At 47.5% G+C, this 10,600-nt stretch overlaps 1 protein-coding gene across 1 annotated transcript; it reads right to left on the reverse strand.

Moving 5' to 3' along the window:
• Positions 1-7,145: 7,145 nt before the first annotated feature.
• On the reverse strand, positions 7,146-9,007 carry PPP1R3G (protein phosphatase 1 regulatory subunit 3G). The gene has a single exon (XM_088471784.1). The coding sequence runs from the start codon at positions 8,667-8,669 to the stop codon at positions 7,296-7,298; it is 1,374 nt and encodes a 457-aa protein (XP_088327910.1). The 5' UTR covers positions 8,670-9,007; the 3' UTR covers positions 7,146-7,295.
• Between the last annotated feature and the right edge of the window lie 1,593 nt (positions 9,008-10,600).

Below are 10,600 nucleotides of genomic sequence, written 5' to 3' on the forward strand. Positions count from 1 at the left end.
GATGGTAGACCCGTGGTGAAGAATCGAGCTGGGGGTCTGTGCCGGAAGGACAGGGCATACCCGTGTGAGATCACCTCGAGAACCCAAGTGTCTGTCGTGGTGACCGACCAACACCGGGCGAACTGCAGCAGGCGGCCTCCCACTTTGGGATCCCCCAAAGGGAGGCCCGGACCGTCAGGCCGCAGGCTTGTCATCTGACTTAGGGGCTGGACGTCTGGTACTCCAGGCCTGCTTCCGGGGCTTGGCCGATTTCTTGGGGCCAGCCTGTCGGGAAAAGGACTGTGCCTTAGGCCTGCCCTGGGCCCTATAAGGCCGAAAGGACGGAGTACCTGAACGAGAAAGAACAGCAGCCGACGGGAGACATGCCGATTTAGCTGCCGCCAGCGTGGCTACAATCTTGTCCAGGTCCGGACCGAAGAGAGCTTCTCCATTAAAAGGCAACGCCTCCAAACCCTTTTTGGAATCAGCGTCCGCCTTCCAGGATCGCAACTACAAGGTGCGACGAGCAGCCACAGCTGCCGAAGAAATTCGAGACGCCAGGGTACTAATATCCAAGGCCGCTTCGTTGATATAAGTGGCCGAATCCCGGAGATTGCCGATCAACTCCGTCTGCTCAGTCGAACAGTCGGAATCGGACGCCTCCAACGTATCAGCCCAGCATAGCTCTGGCAACCCAGCAAATGGCCATAGCTGGCCGCGCTGCCCCCCCCCCCCAACCAAGAGGGAATAGACGGACTTCAGGCAGATCTCCACCTTGCGGTCCGTAGAATCCTTAAGGGAGGACATGGATGGCATGGGTAATGTGGCACTACGGACAAGGCGTGTCAAACGAGATCCACCTGTGGAGGGGATTCCCACTTGGCAAAATAATTGTCCGCAAACGGATACGCCACTGCTAAACGCCTTTGAGGCTGATATCGTTTGCCTGGCTGTTTCCACGCTTCCTCTAGGTGGTCAACTAATTGTCCCGAAAGAGGAAACACTGTGGTATCTCCTTTAACATCCTTGAAAAAGGCGTATTTGGACTTTGATACCGGAGGCTCCTCATCCTCAATAACTAAAGCAGAACGGACTGCACGAATAAGGCAAGGTATATACACCTTAGACTTAGCGTCCGACTCTTTAGGACGGGGAGGTTCCTGGTCAGAAAGATCCAGAATCTCCCCATCGTCGGTCGTCCCGTCGTCGTCCTCATAAGGAGCAGACAGACGCCACTGACTGCTTGTGAGGCCGCATCACAGACTCCCCTTGCAACACTTCTGACAACTGCTGTACAGAGCTTGTTAACGAATTAACCCACGCAGGCTCATGAGACCTGAGGAGGGGAAACAGGGAGACTGTGAGGTACCATTAATTGTCTCGGGAACCCCTGCATGGGTGACGACACCACTGACTGCTGGGACAAACCCATCTGAGTGAAGGCAGGCTGCGGAGCTAACTGGCCCACGAGGGTTGTAAGCGCTTTGGCAAAACAAGCCCAGGGCGGCTCCTGTATCGGAGCCGTGACCGTAATCGGTCGCGTCAATGAATAAGTCGACATAGTCCCTCCGCACTACCGTCCCCCTCCGCTATAGGTACCTTGCATGTCGTACAGGACACAGCGCTGCATACACAGACCTTAATTCAACGGAGGAGAGGTATGCAGGGGGACCCAGACCGCGATGTCACCGTCCAGCAGCGCTCACCATGCTTCCAGCAAAGATGGCCACCGAGGAGCAGAGAGGAGGCCGGCCTGGGGGAGGAGCGCTGCCACAGGGCCAGTCGGCGTGTGCAGAGAGGGCTGTGTGCAGCAGGGGAGGCGCCGGCTGTGAGACAGGGAAGGCGCGCTCCCCTGGCATGCATTTAACCCCTGTGATGCCGCAGCGCTACCACTCTGCCGCGGTCCTGCTGTCCCAGGGGGGTAGTGGAAGCGCAGGTTAGAACCTGGCTCCACGCTGCAGCCAGTCCCCAGGGAGCCCCCTGCCTGGGGACTCTGGACCGTGTATCAGCGGGGACCCACCACGGGACCCCGCTGCTTACCTTGCTGTTCCCCTTGATTCCGGCCATGGTCCTGAACATATGGGGTCACCGCTAGCTGTGACCCCAGATGCCTACCAGCATCCCCGGATCAGTACCGGCGTTCTGGTTCCGGCGGGGGTGTCGGGAAGACAGCATGGACGTCAGAACTAACTGTCCATGCTGTACTTCCAGATGTGCAGCCACAGCTGCATTGAAGAAACTTCAGGGGCTCTTCATAGCCCCCCTCTAACAGGTGCATCTGACTCCAGCCGGGCACCAAACTAAACTGAGATGCCTTGGCTCGGGGTCGGGGTATAGGAGGGGGGAACCTAGTGCATCCTGGGCGGCTGAAAACTTCACTCTATGGTGCCCGATGCCTGACGTCATCACCTATACCCCAAGGTATCCTGTGGATACCCTATGGACCCTGAAGTAGAAGTGCCAGAGCTGGGTTGGAACAGCTCTTTGGGGGAGGAGCAGCCTAAGACAGGGTGGCCCATGGGTACTTGATGGTCTCTCATTCATAATTTAATCCATGAGGCTACACTCAGCATATGCTGAAGTTTTAAATTGGTAGCAGTTAGGACACTGAGGGAAGATTACACTTACACAGTACACCACTTCAGATATCTCAGCACTTGCCACAACACATAGGGCCCAATCCATTTAACTAGTGCCGCACGCGATGTGCGCAAGTTGCTGTTGCAACAGCGTGTAAGCACTGGCATCGGAACTCGCCGCCTTTGCGGCCCTATTTTGGCTGAGGATTTTTAGACTCAGCCCTTTGGGGCTGCAAACAAAAATTCACCTATCCAGCAGTACCCTAAATTCAACATATAACCACACTTACTTGTACCTGTGAGTAAATTGCAGGTAGCTTCCCATTCAGAACCCAATTCAAGGTTCTAACACTCGCTTACAAAGCCCTCACCCATTCACATCTCTGACCGCATCTCCCTTCACTCTCCTGTCCGCCCTCTTTGCTCAACAAATGCATGTCGCCTCTCCTGCCAACTGATTACTTCCTCCCACTCCAGTCTCCAAGATTTTGCCTGTGCTGCTCCCCACCTTTGGAACTCTCTCCCTATCACTCTGCATCTCTCTTCAAATGGGCTCACTAGACCCACTACTTCATCAAAGCCTTCCAGCTCTCACCCTAACTTGCTGCTACATGCTCCTTCCTCCCTGTCTACCCAATCTGTGTGTCACACCTGTTTGTCTGCCCCTCCCCTTTAGAATGTAAGCTCTTACGAGCAGGGCCCTCTACCCTCTTGTGCTTCTACTTACTTTACCGTCATCTACTTTTTACTCCCAACTAGGGCACCTAACACTTGGTTGCTTATGCTATTGCTATTTGGGTGTTATGACCGCTAATGTAACAATGTATAGTATGCATGTCCCTTGTTCTGCATTGCACTGTAAGTCACTGGTCACTTATTTGTTTATGTACTTAGTAAGTCACTGCAGAACATTTGTGGCGCCATATAAACAATAATAAATATTAAGCTCATAAGCTATTACATTTAGCAATAAATGTGCACCTTCATATAGGCTAGGTGGTCTATCGATTCGGACTGGCTTAATGACAAAGGATTTTGTAGTGCACATCCACTAAAAAACAACCAAAAAACAAAGTATCAAACCAAATAAGAGGTTATAAAACGAAAGCAGATGCAAAGTTCATATAATTAATTTACACAGCAAAATACAAAGGAAAATAGTTTATAAATAATAGTTTACCTTCAACTCTCAGAACTCTTCCTTGAGAAAATGCTTCATGAGCTGAAAACATATTTTAATATGAAAAGAAAGAATAGTTTTCCTGCTAGGCTGTTTCAGTGGTGTGCCGCGCTTTGCTCGATTTTAAAAAGCTAAAATGTGGCCTGCCCTTATAGGGGCAACCTGCTGATCACAGCCCGACACCAGTGCCGCAGTGGCCCGTTAAAAGATGGGGGAGCAGTAAACAGAGGATGAGTAGATGCCGTGCGCATGCACACAGCATCTACTATATTCAGTGCGGGGAAAGTTTGGGGGCAGCCCAGCATCTCTGAGTCCTGGGCATGCCCCCTAGTATGATGGAAAGGAGGTCCAGCATTTCTGAGTCCTGGGCATGCCCCCTAGTATGATGGAAAGGGGGTGTGCCATGAGACCACTCCCCTTTTGGGGCACACATGCACAGAAGTGCCCTGCTTCTTGATCGGCATCCTGCCTGATAATGAAACTAGAACACTAAGAGAAGGTAAATTCTATGTATAAGTCTCATATTCTCTGAATATTGAAGTAAAGAAATGGGTTGTATTTTATAGATAAAAAATTGTGGACATTTCCAGAATCTATGTCAAAATTCGGAGCAAAACAAAATCCATAAAATCTATGGTTTCAATCTTCAATACTTAGGTCTTAAAAATTTACCAGACCTATCAAAATGAAGTGTCGATAAGTGCATTGAATATGTAACACTTTGCAAAAAATCAAATCCATTCATGGCAGCTGAACAGTCTCTGAGGCTGTCTGTCGACACAGGAAGAGCCATAATAGTAAGGCAAAAATTGCAGATAAAATTCTACAGTAATAGTTTTGAATTGGGAAACAAACAAAACAATTCATGATTTAGTAATGAATACTTGGCAGCTTTATAGTGTAGAGCAGTGAAGACTGCAAATAGTTACTGTTTGCCAACATTTGCCATTTATAAACACATCTGAATACTGGCAAACCACTGAGTTTCTTATTCGGTGAGAACAATAAGGGTCATTTACTAAACCATTTCCTTAAGTAATACTTTTACAAAACTTGTGCTCAATGGTGTGCAGTTCATATAATAAGGGGAGCACTGGAAATGGGCCTGGAAACATGTTGAGGTACATGAAAAGGTGAAGCAGCTTTTAGGCAGGGCGCGATTGTGAAGAAAGCATGTGGCATAGGCAAACGCGGGGGTTGGGGGGGGTCTGGTTGCCTAGAAACCGCCCTCCCCATGACCACAATAGAAATAGCCATATAATAGAACACAGGTTCTCAAAATCGGTCCTCAGGATCTCAAAAAGTGCATGTTTTCCAGTTCTCCTTACAGAATCACAAGTGAAATAATTAGATCACCTGTGGATCTTTTAAAATGTGTGCGTGAGTAATGTATACACCTGTGCACCTGCTAGGTGACCTGTGAAATGTGAACTGTGTGGGGTCCTGAGGACTGAGTTTGAGAACCACTGTTATAGAATGTTACTAGTGCAGCATGTTCTTCTCAGTATCACAAAAGGAACAAATCAGCACCACCTGTGGATCTTTTAAAGTGTCAGCCAGTAATAAATACACATGTGCACCAACTAGGAGATCTGGAAAACATTCACTGTTAGGGGCGCACTACTATAGCCCATCAATACGGTTAATTATTAATACTGTATAATAATACACTATCCAGTGCATAAGTTGACCAATATGTACATATATGTTCTGGGCAGTGATCGGTTCCTCTGCTGCTCCCCCATACTCCTGGACTTGCTGCAATGCTCTGGAATGGTGCCCACATGTGCATAAAACATTAATCTCAGGAAGGATGGCCCTACGCCCACATCTAATTGCTTACTGTGATCCTGGAATTATGACACACAGTACACTTTGTATGATGCATATTTAAGCTGGTCGAGTGCTAATTGTGCTCTCTTCATGGATTGGCCACACTCTAAAATCAAGCATTTGGAAAACCCCCTCTCAAAATCCTGAGTTTGCCACTGTGGGTACATCCAAGAAAGAAAACAAGTCAGCACTGTTTTGTTAAATGTTGAGCATTCTCACCCATTAATTTTTTTGCAGCTTTTATTTAGCACATGCTTTTATACCGAGGTTGGTAAATGTTCGCTGCATGATACCTTTAGTGTACACACAACAATGCATGAAAATCATAATTTTTAATTATGTAAAAAATAGAAAAGTGCATAGATTACAAAGTGCATACAGTTGTTACCACAAAAGATGAACATGCAACATTTTTTACAGAAAACTGTGCAAGCCTATCATATATCGTATAGAACAGCTGACCCGAGTACTATCCAATCACTGTCATTACCACTGCCACCAACTTTACAACATAACAGTGGACTAATTTGCCTTCATAGTATTCTGGAAAACTGCTCTGTGTCCTTAAACACAAACTGTTAATGAAGGAATATTGGATTGTGCATTAAAACGGTAAAATTATATTGGATCTTAGGACGAAAGTTTCTACTAAAGAAAATAAAACTGTAAATCTATACGTGTGCAAAAGGGCAACTAGTGCAAGTTGGAGAGTGATTTTCTGCCTGCAGTTAGTGTGCATAGAACCCATCTCTACATTTTTATGAAATGACTATAGGTTTCAAAAGAACTACTTCATCAGCATATTATATACAGTTTATCCGCACTATTTAGAGACAGATTCATGAAAGTAGTCATCAGAAAACTTGCATCAGCTAAATTTATCCTAACCATTGCATTACATTTATAAAGCGCTTTTCTCCTCAGTAGATCATTGTGCTATACTGTATTACTGAAGGCATCAGAAGCAAATACGTTATAATACAAATTACCTGCCATCTCCCTTAATATCCATGTGTGCTGTAATTCAGTACCACTTATTAGCATATTGCCAAATATGATTTGCTTTGCATTACACATACATGAAATAAACTGTTGCATACATTCATTGCTCAGGAGTATTTCCCCACTGAATTGTACAGGATTTCACCATGACTAGTGATCAAAGTCTACAAATAAAAATTGCTCTTTCATACCAATGTATCATTGTCCTTTAGTTGAAATTGACCCAATCATTTCCACATCTATAGCAGTGGTTCTCAAACTCGGTCCTCAGGACCCCACACAGGTCACGTTTTACAGGTCACCCGCAGGTGCACAGGTGTGTTCATTACTCACTGACACATTTTAAAAAGGTCCACAGGTGGAGCTAATTATTTCACTTGATTCAGTGTGGAGGCATGGAAAACATGCACCGTTTGGGGTCCTGAAGACAGAGTTTGAGAACCTGTGGTCTATAGAATGATTCCCAACCTCGGTCCTCAAGGCACACCAACAGTCCTGGTTTTAGTGATATCCATGCTTAAGCACAGATGGTTAAATCAAAGTAACTGAGGTACTAATTAAGTCACCTGTGCTCAAGTGTGGCTATCCTTAAAACCTGGACTGTTAGTGTGCCTTGAGGACCGTGGTTGGGAACCCCTGGTCTATAGACATGAGTTATAGTGCTGTCACTTTGTAACTATTTTAGAACAAAATGAGTTTGTAGTAGCGGATATTGCACAGTGCTACCACAGCTGAGAACCCCCCCACTCCTCCTGCTCAGGGCTTGAGGAGTGGGCTTCAGGGAGTGGATCCTGCTGAAAACTGACAGTATAATTCACCCCCTTATTGTTGTCCCAAAGCTCTTGTCCATCCCCTGTATTTAGGCATATGGCAAAATGTATGCAGGAGGTAGAGGGTGGGTAGTTCAGATTAAATTGGAAGCGCTGAGTCCCTGGAACATGAAATGGGGCAACACTTTCCTTGGCAGCAAAGGCCAAGCAGTCCAAGAAAGACAGCCATTCATTAAAAGTGTATCTGATTTTAACTTGGACTTTTTTTTCTGGTGCCTTCACTAAAACACACCCACGTACCCCCCAACTAGACGAGGATACTTGCTCCAGACACACCCCCTCCTCATTCAGCCTTGTCAGTAACTCTGCAGGGATGATGGATGGAGGTACCCATTCCGCACAGTACATTTCTTCCTCTAAATTTGCCCTTTGCACACACACAGTGGGAGGGTAACTCTGCAATCTGGCTAGCACAGCCTTTGGTACAAGGGGCTCATCAGAAGGCAGGAAGTGTTTCACACTGGCCAGAGTAAGCCCAATAGAGTCTGCAAACTTCACTTTCTTTTTTAATTTACAGCAGCACATAAGAGAGTCCTCCTCTTCTTCCACATCAACCTCAGGAATAGAGTTCCATGGCAGGGACAGGGCTCTCCTGCGGGGTGACTCTTCTGTGGCCAGGGCTTCTGGGTATTTGATGTCAGTAGAGAACAGCTTGACATTACCATGAGTGTGCAAATGTGGGTGCAGCTGTTGTTCCTCATTAGAACTGTACACTTTCTCTTGCACATCTTGCTCCCCCAAGTTTAGCCCATGCAATTTCCTCAGCAGTTCTCCCTGTGGATCGCCTAGGTAACCACCTTTCTGCAACGGTGATGCCTGCACATTGTTACTTACAGCTGTTAGACCAAACTGGTTATTAACTCCTTGCAGTAAGTGTTCAAGCCCTGGTGATTGCAGGGTAGTTCGTAATATTCGTTCCTCTTGGCTAGTGCTGGGGGGTAATTGCAATAGGAACGGTCTGCAATGCTGCTCATGTAGATCAGGTGCGCTTCGCTGGGGTAGTTCCTGCTCCTGGTCGTGGTGCTGAACATCGTTTACTGCTGTAGCCATGTCCTGGGGCTGCTGCATGCCAGGAAGCCGTTGTTCGTGGGGGTGCGCCTGTGGGGTGTGAGGCTCCAGGTGACACCTGGCTTTCTGCTGTCGGTACTGGGAGGTGCTATGGAGTTGCTCGGTGCACAGCTCACATGCAGAGGTGTTCTCCGCTGCTGGATCCCCCCCAGGCATCTCACCATGCAGGCGATTATACTGCAGCTCCGAGTGGGACATTTATATCACATGTATATTATCCGCATGCACTTCTGTAGTGTCGCCCACGGCCATTTGCAGCTCCTGCTCTCCTGTCAGCACTAGCAGCCGCCTGTGCTCAGGGAGAGGGACGGTCTGTGTTTCCGAGTCTGCATGTCATCGCTAGGCAGCTTCTCTGTACGCTCAGCTGCTGCCTGGACGGGTCCCCACCCCCAGGTCAGCGGCGTCCGTGCAGCTCAGCAGGCAGAGAGAGAGCTGCAACCTCCTCAAAAACTTCCTCTCTGCAACAGGAAACTTTCTCCCGCCCCTCTCTCTATGCGCAGCACGTCCCTCCCTGTTATCTCAGTCTGTCTGTCCTGCAGGAGAGTGTCTGCTCTATTACTAGACGTTGGACATTCGCCCCATCTCTGTATTCCAGAGCTTCCAAGGAAAATAGTTGTAACTTTTCTTGTCAGTCTATATGGACTGGCAGCTGGAGTTGTGTATGTACAGTATTTGCTATGCTCAAACTACACTCTACACGCAGCAAGTATGAGCATAATCAGATAAAGCCAGACAATGCTAGGCTAACAAGGGGCATATTTATTAAGTTGCGGTTTGTCAAAGTTGCCGATCTTCATCAGCTCTGACCGATGGTTTTAAAACAGCAATAGGAATTAATATTAAACAGGCCTGGATTAGCATTAATTCCTACTGCCATATTAAAACTATCAGTCAAAGGGGCCTATTTATCAAAGTATATTTGAGGTATAATCACCGAAAAGTATCCCCAGATATTTTAAGGAGGGACGGCAGCAGGTACAGTACCGCTGGCAGCCGCCTCCCCCATAGGTTTCTATGGGAGATGCTGCCAAATTGACCAATATCCAGAATGCGATGCATTCCCGATATTGGCCCCCTCAGCTAATACCATTTGAAGATGGCATTAGCCACTGTAGCCTATGGGCTACACCGCGCATAATTAACCGGCAGATGGAACCGCCGGAACCCTCCCCGGCTATGGCGGCTGTGCATGCGCAGCAGCTCTCCGGGCACATCGCGGGGATGATACATCTGGCTGCTATGATCGTATTTTGCAATGCGATCATGGGCAGTATTGTCATGCCCTGATCACATTGCAAAAGCGATCATTAATAAATGGGGGCCAAAGCCCCCTATCATTCGCATCTTTGTCAAACTGTGCAATAGTAAATCTATCCCTAAGCATAAATGTGGATCCTGTAATTGACTAAGGAGTCAATGTATCAAGAGGTGATGACCCCTTTCAGGGAGTTTTTTTTTTCTGCAGCAAAAAGTGGTTATTACTGCTTCTCCATATGCAAGGGCGAATTGTTCATAGAGCTATGACTGACAAACGTGACATCATGAGGGATGGGGGCTGCTGGGACCAGGGAAAAGTAGAGCATACAGAGCGTCCTAAGGGCACCTTTGGAGGCTCTCTAGGCTGCATGGTGCTGTTCAACGCACCCTGCAAGCCAAATTACCACGGAGAGCAACGGTGCCACCCCTTAGTCTCTAGGCAGCAGCATCCGTTCACCTTTCCTAGTTACTGCCCTGCTGACATGGGACTACTAATGTTGGTATCTGTTATCACCTATTCCACCACCATTCATTGTCTCAAAGGTAAAGGCATTTATTGGTAATTGTTTTTCTACCTATCATTCCACCTCCTCGCTCCTAACTAGCAATCCCTACAATACTATGTTCGGCTCCTAGCATCCCCTTCAATGCCCATTGCTGTCTCTCTACCTACTGACCCACTTGTCTGTCTCTCTACTTCTCTTCCTCACTGCCTTTCACATTTTCCCCAACCCAGGACCCTGATATCTACGCCAACCAGAACACCACACCCTGGTCATATTCACACCACCCACTTGCTTACCTCCAACCCATCCACCAGAGTCATGGGGTCAAATGAGTGATGTCATTGTAACCCTGGTTAAGGGGTAAAG

The sequence above is a fragment of the Taudactylus pleione genome, unplaced genomic scaffold, assembly GCF_031769625.1.
Source record: "Taudactylus pleione unplaced genomic scaffold, aTauple2 ptg000116l, whole genome shotgun sequence".
Taxonomy (NCBI): Eukaryota; Metazoa; Chordata; class Amphibia; order Anura; family Myobatrachidae; genus Taudactylus; species Taudactylus pleione.